Genomic DNA, 25,829 nt, shown 5'->3' on the forward strand with positions numbered 1-25,829 from the left:
GTTTAATGGTGGAGAAACGTAGAGCGCACCTTGTATGTGTAGCTGTTAATGGCAGGAATATCTACAGTCGACCTTTCTAACCATCCCTCTTCGGCCTCCATCTCATCGAACACCCGGGAAGTCTCTTCCCACACGGCGGCGTAACTGAGACAGCCAATTTGCAACGTGAATGCACGCAGATATTAGGCAGTGGCTACGTACGTTGCCGGGCAGAACGCAGGTGCGATGATCCGTCTGTGCCTTTTCCAATCATCTCCATTGGCTGCGAACACGTTGGGACCCCATACTCTGCACGGTGCCATTAACTTATGGCTCTTAATAAAGCAACATGAAGGGCACCCACAAAGTAATCAACACTGTACTATATTCTTTGAAGAACTGGCCCTTGATCGAGACGACCTGTCGTGCTACCTCCAACGACGAGGTGTAAACTGTAGGTTGGCCAAATAAGTATGGTAGCGCTGATATGGTTTCCGTGCCGGCACGAGAGTAGACTAGGTATCGAGGTTAGTCATCTTTGGCTGAGTGTGAGTGTGTTGGAATCCTGGATACCTTGTTGGCGCCAGTGCCATTGCCAATTCAGCCCCGGGTTGAGCCAGCAGGTGGGTATAGCTGCACCGAATGGCGAGATGGGAGTAACCAAGGATCGGAGACCGGGGAGGTGTCCCAGGTCCTGACCACGTTCAGCAAAAAGGAATGAAGAGACGCTCTGTGCTCACCCTCTTGGCCTTGAAGTAGTTGAAGAAGCGGGATGCCACAAACGTCGCGACCAAAGCGACGGCAACAGAAAACTTGTCCAACATATTAGCAGGGTAGATGCAGATTGGGCACCTCGGTGAGGTACTTAACCTGGCATTCTAAGGCACTCCCTGAAACACCAACGCTCCTTGGAACACCGCCACTCCTTGAAACAGCACGTAGGCTTTTAATGATGCCCTAATAAAATGATGAGAAATTTGTTATAGGCACATTCCTTCTGGGACTGTTGTAGAAAAATGCTAATAGACGAGTGTTTATAACGTTTATACTTCAAGTCGGAGAGCTAGATAAGTATTCTCATACTTTGATGGCACAGTGATGAACTTCTCAAAATGGGCCAGAAGCGGGCGCTTCGTTGGGCAAAGCTAAACCGGTTATGCGATCTCTACAAGCCCGCGATGCTTGCGGCCGTATACTATGATGGTACCCTGCTTTATAAAATTTGGGAAAATTTGCATTCTGTAGCTTACCACACTCATGCTTCGCGGGCGGTTTTGCATGAGTCGATGTGTACACACCTTAGCTATATATTCGTATTTTTATAATATTTTATTGAGGTCTTGCAAGAGCAGCGGATCCTTTCCGGTGCACAAAGTAGGCCCTGCACCACTTTTTATAAATTTCGTCACAAGTGTCACACCAGATGCCGTCGAGCCATGTCTCTGCCGAGAAGCTGAGCCATTTCTCCAGAGTCAACCTCAGTTGTTTGAGATCAGGCGGAGTGACAATTTCATCACGCCTTGCTCGTTCATTGTAATGCTCCACTAATGTTCCTTCCCTGTACATGTACATAGCACCTTGTAAACCAAATATGTTGACCAGCCATGTCTGGTGTAAGTACAAAAGTCTATGAATGCAGTCGCCAGAATATTTGGTGAGTGAGATCTGGTTGGATCTAGCCATCAGTAGCATTTTTCGGCCAGTTTTGGACCACTTCCGAGCATCCACAAAAACATCATATCGTCCCTTGCTGCACACCCGCCATGATATGGGTGTCATATTATAGTGTGAATACAAGTCTACCATGAAAAATATTCACAGCACCTCTGGGGGCATATTGCAGCAGCAAGATCGATTTTATACAGCAAGGAGCCTTTATAAACCAGAGGGCCATCATAGTATCCCGGCTTCGAGAGCCTTTGTGCTAGGGAGTTCGAATTCATAGGTTTGAGGTGCGGATGCAAGTGCCTACTTGGGCAGATAACTTGATGACTTGTATGGGCGCTAGTACTTGCCAATGCATGCTCTGCCTTACAATGTTGCAATGCTCACGAACATGGGCTGCATACCCACTAGAAGGAGCGATGCAAAGTAGAGGTGCAGAGTCCTCGGCCGTGCTATTTCCCACGGTCACGTACATGGGCGTCTTTTTCCAGATCCTAGATTGTCACGGGAAAAGCGCGTGCATCTTCGCCATGCTCCTTAGCTTACACTACCGCAACGGCGATACGCATACACCGTCACCGTAGAGTTTATACTATACCACGACGGAGACTGTTGCCGACCTTTCGGTTCAAGCATTTCTGGTAAACGACCGGTTTCCATGTAGGCAGGCCACTGGCTTCCAAATCTCTCATGGCTCGTGAGGTTTCTGCAATACATCTTTGCGCTGATGGCCGACGAGCTCCCTTTGAGTTCCCCTCACGGTTTGGCCTGAAGCCTGCGTGTTTTCGGGACATTACTACTTGCACCCGTCATTGACTCTGGATAGCTTACGGCAGCCCTGAGAACGGCTATGCACGGGAGGATTGTGGTGCAATGATCGACGGGGCCTGTATATACCTGATGGTATTCAACACCTGAACACCTTACGATTTGCATGTGCCTTCTTCCCTTGTGCAAATATTCCCAGCATATCGCAGAGGCACTCTGCTTGTCAGTGGTGTCTTAGTTATCCACGCCCCGCGCAGACTGGGATGTGGCTAGTCGCCTGCATAGCTTCCATGTCCATCACACACTTGACCGTTCCCCTGGTACGTTACTGATGGACTGTGGCTATCCAGTGCATTTGATTGATCCTTGGACCAGGTGTCCAAGGGCCAATGCCCTCTGATCATTTTGACAGCGCATGGTAAGCCTTCGTCCAACGATCATATCAGCTGTCTGATCTGAGATGAACGTGCTGGACATTTACATAAATACGGCAACTGTATCTGTTTGCAGCAGACTTGCAGTTATTCCTTTCTCTCATGGCACCCACGCCCTCTCCTCTCCTTGCGACGGTCAGCCCAGACTCCATTCAGCCAGAGGCTTTCGCAGAAGCTATATGGCCAGCCATAAATTATGTTATTATTATCACGATCTTTGCGTCTATGCTCGTCCCAGTCCTCATCACGCTCCTCTGGTTCTCCACCCCTACAACTTGCAGGCGACCCATATTTATATTGAATGTAGCCTCTATCTTAGTGGGCATCGGAGTGGCAACTTTTGGTGATTACATCATTGTAAGTGGGAGTCCTTGCTCTTAGGTCACTCAAATCAACTCACACATTTGCAGCTTATTGAAATTCTAAATCCCACAGTTCAGATGAGCGGGTCTGCAAGTACTGCCTTCCTCGTGTTACTCTTGCTAGCTCCATGGGTAGCCAAACTGGTGCTATTTTTCCGGCTTGCAACAGTGTTTCCGCCTCACCTCACTTCGAAGTTGAAGTTGGTTGCCATCTTTGCCTTCCCAGTTGTTGTGAAGTGTGCTCTGGAGGTTATTCTTTCGTGAGGTGGCCCAATACTCAGGTGTGCTGATGGAAACAGCAAACATTGGCTGGCGACAGTTTACGTATGTCAGAGCAACATGCCTACTGCAGCTCTTCGACAACGCGTGAGTCTTCGTCTGTCGCCTCCTGGGTGACATGGCTGAGCTCACCCTGTATAGCTATCTATCGACAATTTTTATATGGAAATTGTACAGTGTGCACGTCTTCCAAAGATGGGAGGGCCAACGAGTCACTTTTGGTGCTGGAGGTACGGCTCTAGATCCATTTCACCACATGTGAATAACTGCTTGAGCCTTGAATTATAGGCTCTCTGGCATCATGACTCAGAACATTGTTCTGGATAGCAGTCAGAAATTTTGTCTTTCCTAGTAAGTTAAAGTCTTCAACTAATGCAGATCACGAATCACTGACAGGAAATTGGAGCTATCTTCAATATTGCGGTCATAAGCATTATCTTTGTGGACCCTCAATACATGGTTCATATGGGCAACCTTTTCATCACAGACTACTACATGTCCATCATTGGTGTCATTTTTGCAACTCGTAAGCAGCCTTAACTTCACACAGTTAATGCAAGTCAACATCTTTATTGCCCTTGCATTAGTCTGGAGTACAAGCACGGCGATCAAGAAGGGCGAGTTTGCTCCGTCGATTTGGCAGCGGAGTCAACAGCAACCAGAGGCCACCTCTGTCTCTACAAGTCTTTCCGACAAAGATGTTACCAGTCTCGTACCTACCAACGAAGAGCTATTCCTGCCTGTGCCGGACAAGGCACAAGCTTCAAATCTATCAGACATCGAGAGATCGAATTTGCGAAGGGCATAGAACCCATCAGCGGTACTCGTCCAGACGGAGCAGCTGCAACAGTGATGATGATATCGGCTCTGGTGGGGAGTTCCGAGGGTGGCGTGCGTGGGTACCTTGTTGCGCTTGAGCTGATTCAGTTCGGCGGCTCAGACACGGGAACTTATTAAATTACACCAGACCAGCCACTCAGAAGCGCCCAAGAGTGGCTAAGACACGCTGAAGAATTTCCGAAAAGCCCAAAAAATGGCACAAGCAGGAATCGAACCCACAGCCCTAAAGTAACTGCAGTGCACTATACCACTAAGACATAAGACCTTGCAAATATGGGCTTGGAATTGTTCTATAATACCACTTTTCTACCTCAAAGTCTTAGCTGTAATATTGTAGCCAATTATCAGGTATTAAAGCATTGGAATGTAATTGTACAAAGGTATATTCTAATGGCATGGCTAAGACACTGACATGGCTAAGACACCAGTGTGGCTAAGACATTGGAACATTAAATATTTGCTATTGATTCCACTTGAGTATAGTTCATCTGCTCTGGTGTTTTAGCCACACTAGTGTCTTAGCCATGTCAGTGTCTTAGCCACGCCATCAGGATATACATTTGTACAATAAGCAGAATCAATAGCAAATATTTAATGACTCAATGTCTTAGCCATGCCATTAGAATATACCTTTGTACAATTACATTCCAATGCTTTAATACCTGATAATTGGCTACAATATTACAGCTAAGACTTTGAGGTAGGAAAGTAGTATTATAGGGCAATTCCAAGCTCATATTTGCAAGGTCTTATGCCTTAGTGGTATAGCGCGCTGCGGTTACTTTTGGGCTGCGGGTTTAATTCCTGCTTGTGCCATTTTTTGGGCTTTTCGGAAATTCTTCAGCGTGTCTTAGCTGCTCTTGGGCACTTCTGGGTAAGGCTCCAACTGTTTAGTTTATGTGTAAACTTTTTTTGTAAACACACAGTAAATGGTTGTAAACGTTTATAAACAGTTTATAAACAGTAAACAAACAGTTATTACAGGGATCTAACCTACTTTAGTGGATTGCACCAGATTAGCCTCTGAGAAACCTGTGTGAGCATACTGCTCTACTTCAGCCTGAAAAGATAGGTACAAATGTCACAACGCAAGCCGCTTGCTTGATGCGCGAGAGAAAAGCAAGGCCGCAGCTTCCTACTTACAATATTAATGTCCCAAACACTAGGCCTGACTCAGACATGTATAGATAGTGCACCTACTCATGCGTACAGGAAAGGAGCATTGCGTGTGTCACATCCCGAGCACAGACCGACCATCAGACGCATCTGAACACTCCATACCTCAAGCATCGTGCTATGGTCTTCCCTATGGCCCGCTGGTGTCCCCTACGCATGGTACGCAGATTGCGGGCGCACGAATAGTCTCGATCAGCCAGTGGAGGTTGTGGGAGGACAGACACTGGCAATCACAAGCTGCGGGAGCGGTATTGCCGGGCAGCACTGTACTGCGAGGGTAAGACCTACGAAGATGTCCGTGGGGCTTGTAAGAAGCTTGCGGTTCTGCTTTTAGAAGGTTGGCATGTCCTATCATTGACCTCGTCGTTGAGAAGTGGGCCGATAACCTATGCGAGTGTTAGCCTGGCACTTTGGGGGTGGCACAACATACTCTCGCGCTAAGACTTCGAGAGCTAGCCTAGAGAAGACTACCGCATGGGTGCGGACCTCTGATAGCCCTTTTTTAGAGTCAATCTGCCTTAGTATCGCATGTGGTACTGTTATCGCTCAATGAGGTTGAACTAATATTAATATTGTTCCTCTTGAATGAAGTATGGGCTCACGACATTCCTGCATACCGCACTCTCACAGGCAGACTGCCAGTGCCCACAGTAGACTATATGTAGAGGAGCAGTCAATAGATACACATTATATTATATTTATAATGCTCGCCTTCAGACTGTGCTCAACACAAGTTATGATCATGACTACCATTACCCCCAGTAAGTCTCAGTGCATAGGCACTTGATACAGTGCGCCGGGCTTGGGGGTTCAAAGAGGCCGCCCGAGGATGATGCACAGGCAGTGTGATGCACTCTTCAGCCCAATAAAGGTCAATTATGTTGGCAAGACTATGAATGTACAACACCATGACTTTTTACAAACAATAAGAGGAAACTGTATGTTTACTGTGTATAAACGTTTACACCAAGTTTACATGACTTCATTTACACACACGGAAACGGTAAACAGTAATAAATGTTTATACACAGTAAACAAACAAAACGGTTGGAGCCTTACTTCTGGGTGGCTAGTCCGGTGTAACTTAATAAGTTCCCGTGTCTGGGCCGCCGAACTGAAACTCTTGCGTTATGTAAGCCGCATCGAGCACCACTTCAGGCGTTTCGTAGCTCTCAACTCTCCTCGCACGATGGCAGAAAAACTGGAGTTAGTTCTTATTTTGTAACTGGATAAACAGGAATTTGATGTAGCGTAGCATTTTCTCTTCGTACCAAGACAGACAAACCCAGGGTTTCAAGCATTCCTCTGTCTACTAGATCTAGCGGAGCATCCCGCCGGTCGCCTCGAATAGGTATATCGCCATACTGGCCTAAGCTCTCGTTCCACGATCCCTCGCGAAAGCAGCCGGGCTTATCCTGCGTAGCAAGTGGCGGTTGCGACCCTTGCTGCGGTTCATGCACGTGATTAATATCACCTCTTAGGGTCAAAATTTGAGAGTCTTGGTGAGACAGTATCAGTCCATGATATGTCGTCGAAGCAACACTTATGATGCTTGGATTACACGCATAGCCCCCATGGGAAACGTAGACCTACCCGCGAACGTCGTTCATGCGGGAGTGCACCACCAAGGGTGCTTCCTATATGTCGCATCATGATATCACCGCCAATTGTCCACTTTGGATGTAGTTCTGAACTTCTCGATGGGATTGTGCGGAGCGCAAGCTCATGCGATATAGGGTCTCTTATGGACAACCCCCAAGGAGTAACGAAGCGCATGCATAGTCAGCGTATCACAGGTTAGCATCTGCTCGTTCCAGTAATACTTGCACTGATCTGTTCGGCGAACAGACACGAACCTAGAGGATATTGACCTTAAAATTGTCTCTTGGTCCACCTGCGTATTCCCGATGGTGGGGATCCTCCAGATGGTATCAATGATAGACCATCTTTGTCTCCCTGGGGGCCAACGTTGATCTGGCGTGGGAGCTCATTCAAAGATTTGTTACAAGTTATAAATCACAGAGGGACAGCTATGAGTAGTACTCCCGGCCAGTGCGCAACATGGCCACCGTAGCTCATACTCCCATCCATGGCGCTGCTCCGTTTGTAGCTGTGGAGGCCGCTGCTATTCCGCACTTCGGCCGTGCTTGTCTCGCGGCGATCTGGGTGTCTGCTGCTCTATACGGTGAGTCCTCGTCATTTATGATGAGGCTAGACTCGACTAATGCCGTACAAGGGATTAAGTAAGACCTTTGCATTATACACGACTGCTCATGCTAATCGCATGCTGCAGCTGTATCGTCTTTGGAGGCGCTCTCTATGTGCTGCTCCGCCGCAAGGCACCTAACTGGCAAGTTCAGCCACCTGAAACGTCTTCGGTTCTGCTGACGAATCAGAAACGTTCAGGTACCTCATAACCTGGTCTTGTCTTCTGTGGCTTTTGTCTACCGGCGACGAGATTGTGGCTTTCTGCCAGCTGTACCGTTCTCTAACGAACCCTACCCTTGTCGGAAATCCCAGGGCGTGGGACGAGTTCTGGATTGTCCCAGATCAATGGGCCACGGCACACTTGGTGATTTACACCACCACGGCCTTTCTACAGGACCTTCTGCTGGTGAGTCATGCGGCTAGTTTTACGATTGGTATCATTTGCCTGTGCCAACTTTTGAAACTGCAGATCTGGAGGCTTTACATTGTCTGGAGGCATAATTGGAGGATTGTGCTTGGACCTGTACGTCCAGTCTTCTGCTCCCAGAGCACAAACTAACATTACGCACTGAAGCTTGTGATTGAGCTCATCAAGGCCGGTAAGCCTATGAAACCCGTCGACGGAGAAGAGGAGAGGCTAATTTTTTACAGCTTGCGCCTACGTTGCCTGCGGTAGTCTGCAGACGGACGGTGGCTTCTCCGCGAAGTCAGTCCGAAATTGGGGTCTGGCGGGCTGGGGTGTAGCTATCTTTCTGAACACCGCTGTTACGCTTGCGATCACCGGCCGGCTGTACTGGGCGGGCCGAAAGAGTCCTTCCTTCTCCGACCGATGCACATATCGTGCAACCATCTACACCCTGCTTGAGTCCGGCGGCATGTTCGTTGCGGCCACTTTCACGGCCTTGTGCCTGGAGGCAACGGGGCACTTCCCTGGCGCGTTAGGAGCGACATATTGCCTGGACCAACTTGCGGTACGTGTACACACCGTTGAGATGGCAATCAAAGCGCTGACGTTGGCAATAGTCCATTGCCCCCCTTGTTGTCATTGTGCGCATCGGCCTCGGGCTCGTCCATGGCCAGAACGTCGTTACCTGCGTGACAAGTGCTCCCTCGCAGTCGATAGTGATTGCCAACCCGATGCAGATCCGCGTCGCACGTGTGATGGAGTCGGATTATGGCGAGCAATATTCCATGGCCAGGCTTGAAAGCGGCAACGTTAAATCCCTAGATGATAAGCCGCTCCATGCCGTACCTGGCCCCATCGACAATTAATTAGTGGGAGTAGCCATTTAGAACTGATATTCGTCCTCCTTCATCCTCGACTAGCCTATTCTTTCTATCTCCATAACTTATTCCTCGATACCTGCATCCGTTTTCTGGGCATAACGCTTGTTTGGAAATAAAAGTAATGGCATCGAACACTGCGTTCAGTGGCTGGAGGGGTAGAGCTCACGCGCAAAGGCCGATATTTTCCTTCGGGATGGTACTCACACCTGTCTTTGATCAGCTGTCTCTGTGCGGATCGAGCGGGGGTCAGATTTCATTGAAGAGAAGCTGGTACGCATCGTTCGGGTCACGATGAAAGCGTAGCAGCCTTAGTAGCTAGTGTTATCTAGACGCATTTGTTGCACACCTCCTTGTTATTCACGAACGTGAAGACTATCACAGGGCCCCACCTCAAATCACCTCGCAGCATCTTGCAGCGCTGCACGTTCCTACGATGCTGATACACGAAAGTCAATTTGATTCGCTCTTCGAAGCATTCAACATTCTCCAGCTACGAGTTAGGTGGTGCTCAGAGCGAACAAATACCAGGCGTATGCCAATTTGCTTGCCTTGGCAGACCGTATCTGATCAGTGGATGATAGCTGATCGACTTTGGCAGTCCCTACTGCCGAACTTCAGCTCTTCCTCATTGAGCTGCTGGTGCGTCGTCGTCGCAGGGTGAATGACGAGCGTCTTCGCGCCGCCAACGTTGGCGAGGTTGCTCGCAAGCTTGAGTGCATCGAAGACGCGGCTGCCGACTGCGATATTCTCGCGGCCGCCCTTGACGCCGAGGCTGAGCACGCACCATATATTGACCCTCGCGGAAGAAGCGATTCGCGAGTGCGTGGCTCGGATGGCTCGGGAGCCCGACGTACATCGCCCGACTCACCTTCGAGTGTCGCTCGAGGAAGCGTGCGAGCGCGAGCGCATTCGCGCAGTGTCGCTCCGCGCGCGGGCTCATCGTCTCGGGCCCCTGTAGGAGTAGGAACGCCGTGAACGGGCCCATCGTCGCGCCGAGGTCGCGCTGCACCTCGACCAGCACCTTGACGACGAAGGTGGCCGGGCCGAAGGCGTCCCAAAACTTGAAGCCGTGGTAGCCCTCCGACAGCTTCGTGAACGACGGGAATTTACCGCTCCGTGACCAGTCAAACTTGCCTGAGTCAACGATTACTCCGGCGATGGTGGTGCCGTGCCCGCAGACTCACCTTGTCGCACTGTGGACCGCTTAGAGCTTAGCTCTGGCCTGAGCTAGTCGCATCCACGATATCTGCACATAATCGATAGGTCTGAGCAGGAATCCTCAGGCTAGATGGCTCATAAGCACAACGTGGCGTGTTCTAAGAGGACTGAACAAACCTCCGATGCCAAAGGTGTTATCGACGATAAGTGGAATTCCATTTGAGTGTGCGACCTGCGCCAGGGCCGAGATGTCCACAACAATGTACGTGGGGTTCCCCATTGACTCAAAGAAGATTGCCTTCGTATTCTCATCAATCGCCGCGCGGAAGTCCTCGGGGTCGAGTTGACAAACTTGGCCGCTATACCGAAAATTTTCAGGAAGATTGCGTTGGAGTACATGTCAGGAAAATCTAGGAAAACCAACAGGGCGCTGGCGCACCCTTGAACTGGTTGCCTGTCTATAGAGTGTCATCAGCGTTGCTGCAGTGATGTTGACGGCGGAGGTAGACGCATTCCACCGTAGAGATTGGAAGACGACACAATGTTGTCGCCAGCACCGGCAATTATTGCAATGGCCATGAACTGTGTAGCACGGCCAGGCGAAGTCGCAAGTGCGGAGATACCGCCCTCCAGAGCAGCTGTGCGCTTCTCAAAGACGTCCTAATGAAGGGGCTCATTTACAGTAGACGAATAAAAGCCACAGAACGTGGCTTACGAAAGTCGAATTCCCGATACGCGAATAGATATTTCCGAACGCCCTTGGTACGCAGGTTAGCTCCTGATCATATGGGAAGCGGTAGGGGACGCACTTGAGGCTAAAGAAGTCCGCGGCATGCTGTGCGTCGTTGAACGTGAAGCCTGTTGTCGCATAGATAGAGTTTGGAAGCGCATTAGTCGTAGGGCCTACGTCCTGACTAGCGTGCAGATGGAGGGTCTCGAATTCAGGCTGTCTACGGGGATGTTAGTTCTGCGTGCATACAGGGAAAGAGCGTCTCAGGATAAACAGGCAAGACGTACGCACTTGTAGGGCTTGTCTGTCATGCTTGCGCAGCGGGTGTGGGCGGGTCTCTGGCTCGAGATTAGGGAGCAGAGGTCAGAGAACAGAAGTATATGAGGCAGCGCTTGGTAGGCCCGGCGCGAACGATGCAACAGCTCAGAAGATGTATGGAAAAATGTTGCAGCAACCCGACCGGATCTTCCGCGGTGCGAGATCTTGCGAGACTTTCAAGCCAAAGAGACTCCAGGGTCGCTCTAGACCATCACTCGAACGCGATTTTCTCGCCTTCCTCTAGACGCCGTATGCGAGGGCAGTTTTGTCCATTGGTTTTACCCTCAATAATGACCGACGCATATCGCAGACTGCTGTAATCCGAGAGCGGTCCCCGCTATTGCGCTGCTGAGTTGGTTGTAGGGATCCAGCATCGGACTCAGAGCGGGTACTGTGTCCGATCGCGCGGGCCCGAAGGGTTCTCCGAGACGCCCAAACGAGTCCTGAGCGCTTAAGAGCTCCGCCGCCGCCGATTCTGTTCAGATCAACCGAGGACGGCGGTCTGTAAAATGTTACAGCTCCCGCTGCATCCTGCAAAGGTTCTAGCTCGGGTCATCTGCACGTTCGCGAGCCACAGACTTAGCGGGAGCGTGTAAGATGCTGGCGGCCTGGCGCGTACGGGCGCGCGGCGGTGTGCGCGTAGAACACATCGATCGGCAGCGTACAGAGGACGATGCTGAAGGTGAAGTAGGTCTTCAGAGATGCTGTTGCAGATGCCGGTGTCAAGAAAGCAGAGAGGAAGTGACGAAGTTTGGACGAAGTGCATCCTGCGGCAACTCCATTGCAATTGGCATCTGCACGCCATCGCCGGCCTGAAACGCGCTTGGGAGAAAAAGTCGCCATTAAGTTTTTGCTATTATCCTTGCCCATCTTGTACGCGTCAGGCTCGTCCCGCCAACGGAGGCTGCAGTATCTCGTTGCTAGCAAGTTCAATTTGTCCAAAGTCTGAAATCAACTCGACATTGTGGCGCTTTGATCCGCCATCATACAGTATTTAGGGTTATCGGACTAAAAGTATGAGCGCTCCGATGACAACCTCTTGTCCTCGACATCCATGCTGTCACTGCCAACGCGCCTGCAACAGGACAAATGTCGTACCTGCTACTCAAAAGACAGCAGTATATTAACTCGTGCGACCTGTTTACTTTCCTCTTCACAAGCGAACTCATCTATCGGCCCGCTCCGCTGCTCTTCACCCTCGCCGTCCAGCTATTTATACTGTAATTACACACTGCTATATTCCATCTGCGATATACCTTTCTACTTGTCTACAGTCTTACAGACTGCCATAGGGTTGGCATGAGGGACCGAAAAAGAAGAAGACCTCGCAGAAGAAGAAGGAGAGTAGATCAATCTGGAGTATCTCATACATAAGAAGTCAAGGTAAGTCTCCGCGTTGTACGTTCTTTCGTCCAATAGACTCCATCTCCAGCAAAGCCAAGCTCGAGCTGGAAGATACAGATAGCTTTTTTTCTCCTTGGATCTTCGATATGTCTATTGCTGTTGATTCGTGGATTCAACTATCTTGGTATGTCCATATTCATCTCCTTGTTCCGCCTGGTGCTGACTCGTTTGGGCATCACTAAGTCTCTTGCGTTATTGACCGACTCGCTACGTTATAGCCATCAATCTGAAAGTGGAACGGGGAACGGGCGAGGGGAGCCTGCAAAGTCAAGCCGACCTCTTCTGTGCGAGCTTTAGTTCACGATGGCCGAGTCTAGGAGATGCGGGGGATATCTAGGTACGGAGGTTATCGGGCTTTGGGATACTGACTATGATTGCTCGGGTAAGTGGAACGTTGCTTAGCATTCCGCGTATCCTAACTACCTTCTCTATAGCGACTCCACTAACACCCATTCAGCATAACAGCAGCGCTGTGCGTTCTGGAGCTGTATATGATGCCGCTTGTGGGTGTCAGCACGCCATACGCAACGAGAGGATGCAGAATATGAGCTCGTAAGAACCAATATTTGAGACTGGACGTTCCATTGATCTAGTTTTGATGTCGTGCATTTCGACCAGCAATCGCTTGGACCCTATAGCGGAAGCTGCAGCCTGAGATACTGCCATGCGGGGAGCAGCAGGCGGCGCTGGGTCTGCAAAGCGAGTACGAGGGCGAGCGTGGAGTCACAGGAACACTCGGGCACTTCTATGGCTCCATGCCTTAACTCTTACCTGGTAAGTACTCACGTATGCCTCTATGTGACATTCTCTCTCTCTCTCAAATATACAATATAATACTTCAGTTTCGTTGTTCAACATGGATCATCCGCCACTCGAGCGGCGAATCATGAAAATGGGCAAACGAAGATCCAAGAGAAAACAGCCGCTTAGTGGTGAACGCACGGACTCGTGTGGTGGAAAGCAGGGCCTTACAACGTGTGTATAGTGAGAGAAACGCTTAAAGAACGCTAGTATTACCGCCCGCTGTATCGATCATTGGTTGCTTCGCGCGGTCCTTCGCGTCATGTGGCCTCCATGCATGAGGCGGGACGCTATCCGCGAGCACGTTGAACTTGTGATGCGATTTGACGGGCCCAATCTGGTGAAAGTGGCAACCCCTGTGCGCCACACCTGTCCCGAGCTAGTCGAATCGTGCTTGCGGGCGCGTTGCTATCTCATCTACTTTATGTCCGGCTAATGAACGATACGCTTCCGCAGCTGCAAGAGCGTAAGCACTGGCACGTGGCCCCCGTAAATATAACGCTTTTCATAGAAGGAAACATTAGTGCGTCTCCTCATTACCTTCGGCTCTTCCTTGCCGTTGACAGCGGCGTTTGACTATTCACGTTGCGAGATCTTGCGGCTTTTCACTCAGACGCCCGGTGCATCACCGTAGTAAAGCCTAATCGTGACTGTCAACTATGGGGTGGTCATGGAGGCAGAGAATAAACGGTGAGTGAAATCGAATAGCACCACAAGGCTTGTTTCAATACTGTGGTGTCTAAAAGTTTGCAAAGGGTCTGGGTTTCTGGGCGATCGCGCCTCCAACGTGGGCGCCCGCACTATTGAATTGAATCGGATGCGGATTCGTTTTGAGACAATCGTTGCGGCGGCTGCCCGAAACGAAGCTAGTTTTTTCTTGGTCACGGCTTGACGTTTGTAATCTGACAGAAAGCCGTCACAGCGATGACAGCCCCGGGAGCGGGCGCAATTGGACCTCATTAGCCTCTTTTCCAAAGCTTCAAGCGAGTGAGCGTAGCATCTTTAATCCTCTTACCCCTCATTGTCGTGCATAGGAACCTGAATCCGACCCCAGTTACATTGTCAACGAAGGATACTTAGACGATCGCCCCGAAAGTCTAAGAATAACTCTCGATCCGCTTAATATCCATTCCTCGGGACCGTGGCAGCTCTACGTCAGGCAGGGGCTCCGTTACGAACCGATGTTGCGGCTTGCGACAACAGCGGAACTGAAATATCACAAGGCTCTATGCCCAGCGCCAACGCTTAGCATTGTTTCTAGCACTCATACACCTCGTAGTATGATTGGAAGCGGCAGGTGATTGCTCGAGTCCTGGAGACGATTTGCGACGTCAGCGAAAGCGGTGGGCACCGACGGTACTGACCCAAATAACTTGAAGCTATTCAGGGGTCTCCAAGGCTCTCAGACCTGTCGGGACCGGGTTTCGAGTCGCGACCAAGACAATTTGTAGAATCTTGGTTCTTATGGTTTCTCAGCGCTCGAAAGCGCGTCTTTGGAGGTATGGAGTGGCTTGGCAACTTCTCGGGAATGTGACTTGAAGCTGAAGCCTGGCCGTAGCCGTCGACGTCGGGATCCGATACCGAGGGCGTTTGCAAAATCAGCTGACATCGGCTGGCATGGGACACTGATTACCGTGGATCAGGGCGCGTCAGGGCTGCACCTTTCCTGATGAACCTGTCAGGCAGTTGCCAACTTGTAGACGCCACAATACCATGACGGGAAGCGGCTACACGCACGCTTTGCCAGATCTCTGCCAGATCAGACAGATCAAATTCTTGGGCTGCAAGTATTGAAAGAAGCTTGTAAAATGATCGAATCCCGGTGTTTAAAGCCTCTAAGAAAGAGCTCATGTCTCGGGAAAGGCGAGCAAATCTCCCTCTGCAACCCTGGTCATGACTGCCACACAGACTGTCGCTCCGCCTACGTCGTCTCAGCCTTCAGTCCAATCTCGATGGGGGCCAGTATTTGTTACCACCTCGTTCGGATTTATGTCCGTGTCTCATTTTGCGCTATCGCTCTGCTGCCAGTGCTTTGCTCACGGTATTCCAGGCTTTTTGGCGTGTTTACAGCCCAAGTCTACTTTTACTGGTACGCGTACAAGAACGATCGCAGACTTCTCCGCATCTTTGTGATCGCACTATGGTGAGGCAACACAGCACTCGCAATGGAACGCAGCGTTCTGTCTCTCTGCGTGCTAATGTCCATGACGTTAGGATCCTAGAGGCATCCCACACTTTTTTTTGTTTCCACTTCCTCTATGAATACTTTGTCGCCAACATTGGCTCCCCGAAGCAGTTCTCAGTGATCGTCTGGTGAGCGTCAGCAGCCGTTTTATGCCTCAATTATTTGTAACATCGCCTTTCCAGGAGTGATCCGGTAGGTGAAAAGGCCAGTTTCTATGAAAGGTTCTAACTTGTGTACCGTACTTCAGTCGAGTGTCCTCACCGAGGCAAGTTTGTTACGCTTCGTTTCCTTGCTGCGACGTTCTGATGCTTGCCGGCGTAGGAAGTCATCATCGGAGTCTGTCAGGGGTACGTACAGTAGTGCTCTAGCTGCCTCACTTTTACCTGACCAGACATCCCGTCAAGGTTCTATATCCTTCGCTTATGGCGTCGTAAGTCTGGCATCACGTACTACCTAGGATGGTGTCTCATTGACGCGTAGTAAGCGGTCGTAATTATGTTGCTGTGGGAACACTAGTGAGTGCCTTCTACTTTATGACGTACTGGCACTTACGGGCTTGGTGTGCTCATAGAGTATACTCCTTCTAGCTCGTCTAGGTGAGTCTCGGCGTTTGAACGTGGATAAGTCCCCTCACAAGCCGAACCGTCCACTTAGGCGCAGGCTTCGGTGAGGACATTCATGAGATTATGCAAGGAGATTACGGAACATTAATCTATGAACATCACAGCAACTAACATATGGTTGTGGGTACTACAGTGCATGATTGAACGAGTTGGCGCTAAACAGGCCCCTGGCACAGTGCTATGTGCACGACCTTCGCAAAACTTGGGACGAAACACATAGTGCATGTACGTCAGATATCTTTGTTGCGCTCAGAAGAGCTGACAAAGTGCAAATGTCACGCTGTTCAGATCGTACTGGACGTCGCCCAGACGCTCTCGGCCATCGTCGATCTCTTGATTACCACGATGATGATCTTTTATCTCAAAAAGGGGATGAACTTGTCCAGCTTCAAGCAGTACGTCATGCACTAGCATTCCGTGTGTTGCGCTTCCCGCCTATCTATCATGCAGGTCTCGAAGCGTAATCCAGACGCTGATGTTCTTCACAATCAATACCGGTGCACTCAGTATGTAAGTGGTGCAGAATACCCGACGGAGTTTCTGTGTCTGATCTGTGCCCCCGGGTAGGATTGGCTCTGTTTGTACGCTCTTCCTCGTAAGGACGTCTCACTCTTTGTGTACGGGACACTACTGACAAGTCCGCGCAGCTCAATTTTATGACCGGGAGCCTGGCGTTTTGGGGGCTGATCCAGCTTCAGGGCAAATGTAAGCGCTGGTTATCTTCCTGAGGGATTATACCAACATCTCTACAGTATATGCAAACTCAGTTTTGGGATTGTACGCGCCATTCATTAGTTCTGCAATGAAGGACTTATCATCTATATATCAGCCTTAATGCGCGGCAACATCTGAGGGACAAGCTGATTGAAGTCGAATTCAATTCAGTCCCTCTGCATCTGCCGGAAGCGAGCCCCAGCGGATCAAGCGCGAATGGGCCAGTTTTCAAGCAATATGCCGGCGATACGGTGAGTGGACGTACTACGGTCGTGCCACTGTCCTGACGCTTGCATAATGTAGTCATTAGGCACGAGCGTTGGACAAGACTCTGTGATATCACAGCCGCACGCGGACCAGCCGACACCTAGGACATAGGCCTTTCACATTGATTCTCTCCATGTCCGCTTTTACATTTCGCTTCGATTGTGCTCTCTGTGGCGGGGACCGCCATCTATATTCACATATACACTTTTTGCGGCCCAATATACGTGTTGTATGACTGTGAAGATAATTACAGGAAAGTTCTCCGCAGGTTCGCCATAACACAACGCCAGTACTTGCTGCCCATGTGATCCTGTGAGGTGTGCTCAGACATAGTGAGTTGAAGGACAATTCGTCACTCAGCAATCCTGGCTGACGAGGATACGAGGTCGCCCGTGCATCACCTCTGGCTCCTTCAAGTTGGGCCTTCACCCATCATTGTCGCCGCTAATGGCTACGAGTGATGCGCCATCATCTTCCAAATATGGATGCAGGCGGGTACGCATCACGTGACCGCCGCTTATCGTGTCCTGCGGCACTGCCCAGTTCCCCGCTCTTTTCTCTTTTCTACATGAAAACGTTGGCCATTGGGCATATACATTTATAACGCTGCTCAGATTTCGGCGACGAGCTTAATCTCCCCTCTCTTCCACTTCTAACACGTCGAGTCCACCTCGAGCTCTTCGCACGCAACACCGGGCCTTTCCAAGCGTGTCCTGTGGCAAATATCCAGCGACATCAGCATTTTATACCGTATTGACTCAAAATAGAGTGTTAAGAGCGAAACAGTACGTTTTTTAGTTAGTACATGCGGCTGAAGAGTCCGCGGAGAAGGCATGAGCAGAAAACAAGAACAGGTACGGTTAACACAGCTACTATGCGCTCCCTGTGCCCTTGAGAACTCACTTCACACGGATTACGCTCGTCATCGACAGTCAGAAGGCCACTTTTGGAAGTTGGAGGGTGGCGATGTCTATACAAGTATCCACGACTTGTTAACGCCTTTGCTCCCGTCTTCAAGTCACTTTCTCACTACGCTAAGGAGCTTTGATTATCGACGGACAACAAAACATATAAACCTCTACACGAGCTATGGAAGCTGGTTTAAGGCGACCATCTCAAAGACTTTCAGGTGAGCTTGAGTCAAAATCCGTGCCTACCGAACGGGACTGACTTGCGGCGTAGTTATATGTTCTCACATACCTTGCTTGGATGTACAAGAACTGCATGAACTGTATTCTGGGCGACAAGTTAGTTAGAATTTGGTACTTCTAGCTCGCCAAACTGACATTTATGTACAGCATGGGCCTCAGGAAGACTCTACAGACACCCTCCTTGTCGGCATACGGAAGGAACGCGTCAAGGGCACGCTAATGCGTGAAGTTCGTTTGCTGCGGCCGAAATAAAATCACACAGGAATCGTCGACCCGCGCTTGATTGCGTGCCCCCTGTCCATCGTGGAGACGTGGCTGAACGTTCATCTAGTCCGTGTCCTCTGCGTATATACGCGTCAACGGATGTTAAGAGATCCACCACTGAATGCCTTCCTTCAAAGCAATGCACCCCCACGCCCATGAAGGCGAACCCAGACGACTGAAGGACGCGGTGCACAAGGACGAGATTGACTTTGACATCTGCATCGCGACATACGAGATTTACGTTACCGGGGACACCCGATTCAAGAAACAGCGCTGGATATGACGACATGTCGAGTGAGTTGCATTTCTACGTTCGTGCTGTATACACACACGTAAGTCCTGATCCGGACTGGCACGTCGGTACAAAACGGTCTAGTCGAACTCTGGAGCCTACTGCAACGGCTATAACCTTCAATCATCGTTCCCGCAACCGAAAGCCTCCTCCACGAGGGGTTCGGCCTCGAGAAAGACGCGTATTTGCTGCCGTTCCTCAAGGCGACCGAGAAGCTGCCACACTTTGCCGGGGAAAGGACACCGTCTACATTGTCGTCCCGCCGCGTCAAGAGCTCGCCGTGCCGATGATTGAGGGGCAGCGCTTTTGGACATACCGTACCGCAAGTTCCTCGTGAAAATATCGATCTGCGTGGCTGCAGACGGAGCTCTGACTCATTTCACCATGCTCCTTGTCATATAACCTCCAGTACGGAACAAGGCAATCGTCCCTACCCGGGCTGACTACCGCCGAGAGTCTGAATGAGCACAAGGCAAGTAGACCACTCGCAATGGTCTGCCCAACCTTTGCGATCAAAAATACTGATGAGATGCACAGATCTAACGAGGTAATGGCGGCGGTGTTGTCCGTCAGGGAAGCGCTCTTCAACCCCAAGACTGCCGGGCAGCAACAACCGAACGAAGCCGCTCAAGGCCCCGTCTTCAAGACCGGCTTGCAAGTATTGGAATGGCTCGAAGCGAAAGATGATGAGCCTTATTTGCCCCCAGTTCGGAATCACCCAGGAAGAACTTACGCCGGCACCCGTGGAAGATACTGCCAGCCCTGAGCATCCCGCCCCACTCAATCCTCTGCTCTCGAACACGGAGGGCGACACTACCATCTCCTGCGATGCAGATAATGAAGTGAGTATCCTCGACAGCATGTTGTTTCGCACAATACTCAGCATGACGCCCTCTGCAACGTAGCTGCCGAACCCCAAACTCCGCACGAGTGGCGAAGCAAGACAACTCGTGACCAAGAGTGGTTGGAAGGCTGTGGGGAGGCCTCCGACTCCGCTTAGGCCTAGAAGCTGGGGTGCCACCCTAACTGTGTGACTACGGTCTATGGCCGTCTGCGGCTCATTCTCGAAGAGCAAACCTGACGTGCACAGTGCTTATTTGCATAGACATACACGACTTTTGCGGCCGTATACAACCGGAACAAATATACTCTTCGTGTGATATTTCACTAACAAGTAGATGTGAATTGTCGTCAACCTTGCTTTTGCAGCGACAACTATCATGTCATTAAAGCAAATGTGGCTCGTCAGCCTCTGCTCGTTGTGGCACCTGATGCGCCATCACTGCACTGTCAGGGGTTAGGGTTAGATAATAGCCCTTCAATCCACGCTGCCGACGGGAGTACCTCTCTCTACAAAGTATCTTGCCCGCAACTTAGGTACTTTAGGTGGAATGAGAACACATTTGCGAGCCATCTATGCCAGACGGTAGACCCCGGCCTCCATTCGGCTTGAACGTAGGCTGGTACATATTTGGATTCCATACTATCTGGTGAACATCATACTGGGACAAAATAAACATAAATTTGCAGAAGTCCGACTCGACTTGCAGCTTGCTAGGTATCTACTTCTTGATACGGGCGCTTATTATATTACCGCCAAAATTGCGCGTTTGGTGGGCTTGTCTTTGTACACACCACTGGTCACAGAGTAACCCTCAAGCGGGCGTCGAACACTCTCGAAATTCCCTAAATTTTGTGATTGCCTGTTGTATCCAGTCGTTGAATTCGTTATGGCGAACAGCAAGAAGAAACAGCAGCAAAAGAAGAAGGCACAAGCCAAGGCTACGACCAATGTCGCGGACAGCGTTGAGCAGTAAGCAGTTCGAAAGAACGTATACACAGCGCGATCTTATCCATGTTCACAGACATGAGGAGGAAAGCCAGGTTGGTGGACAAGAGCCTCAATCACCAGCAGTCCCCGAATCTGAGAGCATACCGCCACCGCCGGAGCCTGAGGCCGAGTCTGAGGATAAGACCAAGCAGGCAGAGAAAATGAAGGAGCAGGGAAACACTGCATTTAAGGCAGCCAAGTTTCAGGATGCCATTGAACAGTATACCCGGGCGATAGGTGCGTCACAGAACGCTGCCATTCGAGGGCACGCGAGGGCTAGAGTGCTCAACTTCCTGCCACAGAGCTGAATCCCAGTGAACCGACATACCTTACAAACCGTGCAGCAGCGTACATGGCTATCAAGAAGTTCAAGCCCGCACTCGCAGATTGTCGACAGGCCGCCAACCTGCAGGCCGATGCACCATCCGCGAAGACGCTCACCCGACTAGCACGCTGCCAGCTCTCTACGGGTTCTACGGCGCCCGCATTATCGGCACTACGCTCTGTGCTCGAACTCGAGCCCAAGAATGCTGCCGCGCTTCAGCTGCAGAGGAAGGTTCTCGAACTTGAAGCCCACCTACGGAACTTTGATGGTGCAAAGGCGCGCCAAGACTGGGGTATGGCGCGGCTCGCGCTTGAGAAATGTATGCAAACCATGGACGCAGAGGGTGGCGACATCCCTATCCAGTGGCGGCTATGGCGGGTCGAGCTTGAGATCGCGCGAGGATCATGGGAGAACGCGAGCATGTCTGCAAAGTGAGTCCGCCTTCCCGTCCGTCCGCTTGGATTTACCGAACTGGTGCAGTGATGCATACCGCCTCGACCCCAACTCGCCCGACGTGCTCACACTCCGCGGTCTGATCATGTTCCTGACATCAAAAACGGCTCAGGCGTTGCAGCACGCGCAGTCTGCCTTGCGCCTGGACCCCGGGCACGAACCCGCCATGCGGCTGCGCAAGCGAGTGCGCGACGTGGACCGTCTGAAGGACGAGGGAAATTCTGCGTTCAAGGCTGGTCGACTAGACGACGCTGTCGCGAGGTACACGGAAGCGCTCGAGGTGCGCACGACGATCCTTGCGGATCAGCAGCTATACTGATGAAGATCATAGCGGATCGGCGAGGAGGAGAGCGAAGGCAAGGGTGGACACATACGCGCCATGCTCCTTTCGAATCGCGCGACAACGCTCCTAAAGGTCAGTCTAGTTACTACTTCGTCGCGAATTGCTGTCTGAACTGTGCGCAAGCTCGAACGATGGGACGATGCCCTGATAGATACGGAAGCCTCGATCACGCTTAACTCGCAGGCATTTAAGGTGTACCGTACCCGTGCGCGGATACAACTGCACCTCGAGAAGTACGAAGCGGCGATCCAGGACTTCAGGACGGCCATCGAGCAGGCCGAGTCTGATGGCTGTGACGCGGACGCCAAAGCCCTCAAGACAGAGCTCAAAAAGGCTGAGGTTGACCTAAAGCGTAGCAAGACGAAAGACTACTACAAGATCTTGGGCGTATCGCGCGAATGTTCGGAGATCGAGATCAAGAAGGCTTATCGCCGGGAGAGCCTGAAGCACCATCCAGACAAGGTACTCGTTCAGGCAAGGCGGAGAGGCATTCCATACTGATGACCTCGACACCACAGGGCGGAGACGAAGAAAAGTTCAAGCTTATCGTCGAAGCGCATTCGGTACTGTCGAACCCGCAAAGCCGGCAGCGGTACGACTTGGGCGAGGATGACGAGCCAGGGATGGGCATGGGCGGCGGCATGGGCGGCATGGACTTTGCTGACCTCTTTGCGCACTTCCACACTCAGAGCAGCTTCAGTGGAGGCAACTTCGGCGGTCGAGGCTTCGGAGGCGGCGGCTTCGGCGGCGGCGGCGGCGGCGGCGGCTACGGTGGCAACCGCAGCGGCTTCTACAGCCAAACAGGAGACTTCCCCTTCTGAGCGTCAGGCTCTGTGTGTTCGGGTGAGTTTGGGCTGTGTACTCACCCCCTTTTGTGGACGACCGTGGATTATGTTCGTATATATATCATAGTGTGCGCCGCTCATCTCCATGCCTCGTTTGCTTGTCCTGTCTCGCACCTTGTCGCTATTCCTTGTGCTGTGATTTTTGCACTTCACCTTTTCTTGTGTGACACATGAAACGTATCCCATTTACATGCAAGTCCAATGTATACAGCTGGCAGTACCTGTCCGTGCTAATAAATCATAATGTCGTGAGTACAGCTCCTCGCGCTGGCCCGCAGCTACACTCTTGGCCCGCTAAGGCACATCTACGCGCCTCCACAAAAGTACCGACTGCCACGAGGCAAACGACGACCGCGACGCGTGCGCATGCGAGTCAGAGCTCCAGTCGCCAGTGTCATCCGTGTTAGCGGCTACGTACGCCGCCATCGGGAGCTGCATGTCAGCGTCATCGAACGACGAGGATGATAGCGTGCGACTGTGTTCGCGTCGGATGTTGAGGATGAGGCGCGGGCCCTGTGGTGTCTCCAATCAGCTATCACGGAAGGAACAAACTTAGAAATGGAGACGCACTAGCGCGCCGAGAATCACGAGAAGCCAGGGGAAGCCGAGTGCCGCCAGCGTCGCGGGGGCTATCGTGAAAAAGAGGGTGTTCGCCACGTTTGCGACTGCGAAAATGCAGGGAATTCAGGGCACACGTGAGCGAAGGCAGAGAGTGATGATACACGGGTAAATGATGCGTACTGAAGAGCAGGGCAAACGCCCAGACGCCGTCACGCACAAGGATGTTTAGGAGCATTACACCCCCCCAGCCCTCAGAGATGGCGGTAAAGTATTTGTTTAGTGTGAGGCCAAGGAGTAGGCTTTCAAAGGTGATGCAGGCAATGCTTAATGATGTAGCGGTGAGTGCATCGTGCAGACTGGTGCAAGGAACGTGGAACGCACCTGTAGGCTATTATACCGGTGGGGAAGACCAACTCTGCGCATTGCGGCGAGTCCTTGAGCTGGGGGAGGCTCGCACCAAGAGCTGCCACCATGATGGTCACCTGCACGACGAGCCCGAATATCAGGGCGTATAAGAGGCGTCTGTTTGCGGTGTACATTGCGTATACTGGTGGAAGCTTCCAAGTCAGCATGGCGTTGTAGTGGGTACAGTTTCAGAGGCACTCACTTCGTAAGATTAAGATGGTCTCGACCGCGATCTCCAGCAACACTGCTGATGTACCCTCAATGATGACCCATCCTTTACATGATAGTGTTTGAGTGTTCACTATACTGTGATCTAGGATGAAGCGGCGCGCGGCTCCAAGGTGGATTGATTGTGCACGCACATTAATGCTAGGGCAGAGTAATAACGCGTGAATATATATAGGATCTTCAAGGGTTGAAATTCCGTCCTGTGTTGGTGCGAAATGAGTACAGGACGAAACACACGTTTAAGGGAACATACATCCATATGTGCACGGCCTGCGTAGATAGATAGGATCACAGCTGGTTACAAATGCATGTTGGGCAGTAATCGGACAATGGCACACCTCGTCATCCAGTGTAATTAAGATATCCCATACGAGGAACGCAAGCGCGGCAACCAAGCTTCTCGACGCATCTTCTGACTGCATCAACGTCTGCAGATCTAGCTGCCAACCTGCGGCAGCGCGTAATTGGAGGCGGTGGTCGGCCATCATCGGGTATTTCTCGTAAGCTTCGGACGCCACTCAATGGCGAAAGACCGGGAAATATGGTGAAAGGAAAGAGGTGGTGGAGAGGAAGCGCTCCTGGTCTTTCACCTCTGGATAATTTCTGGACCCCGTACCGCCAGGCGTCGGCTTCATTACTGTGTATAGCACAGCCATCCCACGGACCTAGGATCGACACTCCGCGAGCTGCTAAACTGCGTTATAGGACGTGTTTCATCACGGTTTCACCGGTACTACTTGCCCTGCATCAGAGCGTCTCCTTGACAGCCCTCGGAGAGCCACTCTCGTACTCCAGGATGGAGAACTGATATCTTGTGCGTGTACAAACCCTGGCCATCGATTGAGAATATTGAACACCAACCAGGTGCGGGTACAGGCGAGGTCGGGGTCACCAGCCCACGGGAAATTGGGACGGCATCGACCACGAAGACGGGGAGAAAAAGTGAAGATGTGATGCATCGAACCATCGCTGGAGGTCAATCTAGTCCAAAATAGTGAGTGAAAACAGCACATAATCAGAGCAGATGTCCAAGCCTCGCACGAGAGAAATTTGGAACTTTTTTGTTACAAAAAAATGCAAAAACAGCCTGAAAAAATAAGTAAGAAAATGCCATATTTTTCCTCCCGGTATCCGGCGGCCCGGCGACTCGGCAACCCGGCAGCCGAGCCGATTGTCCGCCAGGCCATTGTCAAAGCGCCCGTGGCTGCGGCACCCGGCGGACAATCGGCTCAGCTGCCGGGTTGCCGAGTCGCCGGGCCGCCGGATACCGGGAGGAAAAATATGGCATTTTCTTACTTATTTTTTCAGGCTGTTTTCGCATATTTTTTGCGACCAAAAAGTTCCAAATTTCTCTCGTGTCGTATGTGCTTGAGCTGGCCTGAAACTGATTCGGAAACGTCGTCGGGGCGCGCCTCGCGCGCCGCCGCAAAATTCTGGGTTTTCTTTGATGTTGAAGTAATCAAGTCGCTAGTCATGCGATGTACAGCACACGGGCTGCCAGGTCAGTAGCAGGATGTGCGGGCGGGCAGCCAGCACCACCGCCGGGGTGGCTACTGCGCCTGTGATATTCACACCAGCTCGAATCATATTCAATACACCACAGAGAAGCTGTTGCACGGGGTGCATACCCAGCTCGCTTGCGGTTCCGCCTGTCCTTGTCCTGCACGATGTACCCGCGGTGATACACCTCGCGCAAGCCCTGCGGCTCGTCTGCTGGCGCTCGTGCGCCGACTCTTGGTGCGCCGCGTGCAAATTCTCAACAGCGAGGTTATCCGCATCCGGCAGGTGTGCCACGCGCTCGCCCTCCCTGCGCGGCGACGACGTCGGCTTGGCCGGTGGGGGGCAGGTGCGGTTATGCAGGCTGCTCGCAACCAACGACGAGCCTGACGAGCCTGACGAGCCTGACGAGCCTGACGAGCCTGACGAGCCTGCA

The 25,829-nt window shown here is 51.4% G+C and overlaps 9 protein-coding genes across 9 annotated transcripts; 6 read left to right on the forward strand and 3 right to left on the reverse strand.

Moving 5' to 3' along the window:
* Nucleotides 1-182: 182 nt before the first annotated feature.
* PHACADRAFT_206225 (uncharacterized protein) lies at nucleotides 183-808 on the reverse strand (the record flags this gene model as incomplete). Its single annotated transcript, XM_007392499.1, has 4 exons — nucleotides 720-808; nucleotides 553-673; nucleotides 344-494; nucleotides 183-288 (listed from the first exon to the last, which is right to left on the reverse strand). The coding sequence occupies exons 1-4, from the start codon at nucleotides 801-803 to the stop codon at nucleotides 183-185; spliced, it is 462 nt and encodes a 153-aa protein (XP_007392561.1). The 5' UTR covers nucleotides 804-808.
* Nucleotides 809-2,948: 2,140 nt separating this feature from the next.
* Nucleotides 2,949-3,472, forward strand: PHACADRAFT_85802 (uncharacterized protein; the record flags this gene model as incomplete). Its single annotated transcript, XM_007392500.1, has 2 exons — nucleotides 2,949-3,203; nucleotides 3,257-3,472. 2 exons carry the CDS (start codon nucleotides 2,949-2,951, stop codon nucleotides 3,470-3,472), a joined length of 471 nt encoding a protein of 156 aa, XP_007392562.1.
* A 2,214-nt stretch (nucleotides 3,473-5,686) lies between these two features.
* On the forward strand, nucleotides 5,687-6,176 carry PHACADRAFT_250866 (uncharacterized protein). The gene has a single exon (XM_007392501.1). It carries the CDS (start codon nucleotides 5,892-5,894, stop codon nucleotides 6,054-6,056), a length of 165 nt encoding a protein of 54 aa, XP_007392563.1. The 5' UTR covers nucleotides 5,687-5,891; the 3' UTR covers nucleotides 6,057-6,176.
* A 1,388-nt stretch (nucleotides 6,177-7,564) lies between these two features.
* On the forward strand, nucleotides 7,565-9,060 carry PHACADRAFT_181923 (uncharacterized protein; the record flags this gene model as incomplete). Its single annotated transcript, XM_007392502.1, has 7 exons — nucleotides 7,565-7,746; nucleotides 7,797-7,874; nucleotides 7,910-8,117; nucleotides 8,181-8,234; nucleotides 8,286-8,310; nucleotides 8,363-8,682; nucleotides 8,735-9,060. The coding sequence occupies 7 exons, from the start codon at nucleotides 7,565-7,567 to the stop codon at nucleotides 8,981-8,983; spliced, it is 1,116 nt and encodes a 371-aa protein (XP_007392564.1). The 3' UTR covers nucleotides 8,984-9,060.
* A 388-nt stretch (nucleotides 9,061-9,448) lies between these two features.
* Nucleotides 9,449-11,197, reverse strand: PHACADRAFT_158417 (uncharacterized protein; the record flags this gene model as incomplete). The annotated part of the gene is made up of 8 exons (XM_007392503.1): nucleotides 9,449-9,488; nucleotides 9,612-9,757; nucleotides 9,783-10,177; nucleotides 10,334-10,507; nucleotides 10,666-10,816; nucleotides 10,872-10,914; nucleotides 10,966-11,106; nucleotides 11,178-11,197. 8 exons carry the CDS (start codon nucleotides 11,195-11,197, stop codon nucleotides 9,449-9,451), a joined length of 1,110 nt encoding a protein of 369 aa, XP_007392565.1.
* A 4,053-nt stretch (nucleotides 11,198-15,250) lies between these two features.
* Nucleotides 15,251-17,309, forward strand: PHACADRAFT_206227 (uncharacterized protein; the record flags this gene model as incomplete). Its single annotated transcript, XM_007392504.1, has 19 exons — nucleotides 15,251-15,400; nucleotides 15,460-15,552; nucleotides 15,624-15,722; nucleotides 15,777-15,786; nucleotides 15,842-15,863; nucleotides 15,916-15,930; nucleotides 15,986-16,024; nucleotides 16,075-16,109; nucleotides 16,166-16,190; nucleotides 16,249-16,260; nucleotides 16,322-16,337; nucleotides 16,394-16,442; nucleotides 16,506-16,612; nucleotides 16,668-16,727; nucleotides 16,785-16,812; nucleotides 16,865-16,922; nucleotides 16,970-16,994; nucleotides 17,047-17,182; nucleotides 17,235-17,309. Exons 1-19 carry the CDS (start codon nucleotides 15,303-15,305, stop codon nucleotides 17,307-17,309), a joined length of 1,002 nt encoding a protein of 333 aa, XP_007392566.1. The 5' UTR covers nucleotides 15,251-15,302.
* A 1,176-nt stretch (nucleotides 17,310-18,485) lies between these two features.
* Nucleotides 18,486-20,077, forward strand: PHACADRAFT_206228 (uncharacterized protein). The gene is made up of 4 exons (XM_007392505.1): nucleotides 18,486-18,907; nucleotides 18,990-19,377; nucleotides 19,443-19,747; nucleotides 19,811-20,077. The coding sequence occupies exons 3-4, from the start codon at nucleotides 19,589-19,591 to the stop codon at nucleotides 19,937-19,939; spliced, it is 288 nt and encodes a 95-aa protein (XP_007392567.1). The 5' UTR covers nucleotides 18,486-18,907; nucleotides 18,990-19,377; nucleotides 19,443-19,588; the 3' UTR covers nucleotides 19,940-20,077.
* Nucleotides 20,078-20,555: 478 nt separating this feature from the next.
* Nucleotides 20,556-22,942, forward strand: PHACADRAFT_250871 (uncharacterized protein). Its single transcript, XM_007392506.1, has 7 exons — nucleotides 20,556-20,718; nucleotides 20,771-20,973; nucleotides 21,039-21,492; nucleotides 21,542-21,794; nucleotides 21,846-21,929; nucleotides 21,981-22,319; nucleotides 22,376-22,942. The coding sequence occupies exons 1-7, from the start codon at nucleotides 20,636-20,638 to the stop codon at nucleotides 22,676-22,678; spliced, it is 1,719 nt and encodes a 572-aa protein (XP_007392568.1). The 5' UTR covers nucleotides 20,556-20,635; the 3' UTR covers nucleotides 22,679-22,942.
* Nucleotides 22,941-24,877, reverse strand: PHACADRAFT_250873 (uncharacterized protein). Its single transcript, XM_007392507.1, has 9 exons — nucleotides 24,638-24,877; nucleotides 24,235-24,582; nucleotides 24,150-24,166; nucleotides 24,031-24,096; nucleotides 23,871-23,974; nucleotides 23,645-23,810; nucleotides 23,444-23,586; nucleotides 23,273-23,367; nucleotides 22,941-23,215 (listed from the first exon to the last, which is right to left on the reverse strand). The coding sequence occupies exons 2-9, from the start codon at nucleotides 24,382-24,384 to the stop codon at nucleotides 22,997-22,999; spliced, it is 960 nt and encodes a 319-aa protein (XP_007392569.1). The 5' UTR covers nucleotides 24,385-24,582; nucleotides 24,638-24,877; the 3' UTR covers nucleotides 22,941-22,996.
* Nucleotides 24,878-25,829: the final 952 nt, after the last annotated feature.

The sequence above is a fragment of the Phanerochaete carnosa genome (assembly GCF_000300595.1).
Source record: "Phanerochaete carnosa HHB-10118-sp unplaced genomic scaffold PHACAscaffold_2, whole genome shotgun sequence".
NCBI classification, from domain to species: Eukaryota; Fungi; Basidiomycota; class Agaricomycetes; order Polyporales; family Phanerochaetaceae; genus Phanerochaete; species Phanerochaete carnosa.

Excerpts from the sequence above, each read along its gene's own strand:
- PHACADRAFT_250873 (XM_007392507.1), bottom strand. The coding sequence starts at position 24,384 with ATGATGGCCGACCACCGCCTCCAATTACGCGCTGCCGCAGGTTGGCAG. Across the intron at positions 23,811-23,870 it reads GACCATCTTAATCTTACGAA|TATACGCAATGTACACCGCA; the intron begins GTGAGTGCCTCT and ends AGCTTCCACCAG. Across the intron at positions 23,368-23,443 it reads GGCGTTTGCCCTGCTCTTCA|TCGCAAACGTGGCGAACACC; the intron begins GTACGCATCATT and ends GCATTTTCGCAG.
- PHACADRAFT_206228 (XM_007392505.1), top strand. The coding sequence starts at position 19,589 with ATGATGAGCCTTATTTGCCCCCAGTTCGGAATCACCCAGGAAGAACTT. Across the intron at positions 19,748-19,810 it reads CCTGCGATGCAGATAATGAA|CTGCCGAACCCCAAACTCCG; the intron begins GTGAGTATCCTC and ends TCTGCAACGTAG.
- PHACADRAFT_250866 (XM_007392501.1), top strand. The coding sequence starts at position 5,892 with ATGCGAGTGTTAGCCTGGCACTTTGGGGGTGGCACAACATACTCTCGC.
- PHACADRAFT_250871 (XM_007392506.1), top strand. The coding sequence starts at position 20,636 with ATGGCGAACAGCAAGAAGAAACAGCAGCAAAAGAAGAAGGCACAAGCC. Across the intron at positions 20,974-21,038 it reads ACAGTATACCCGGGCGATAG|AGCTGAATCCCAGTGAACCG; the intron begins GTGCGTCACAGA and ends TTCCTGCCACAG. Across the intron at positions 21,930-21,980 it reads GCGCGACAACGCTCCTAAAG|CTCGAACGATGGGACGATGC; the intron begins GTCAGTCTAGTT and ends ACTGTGCGCAAG.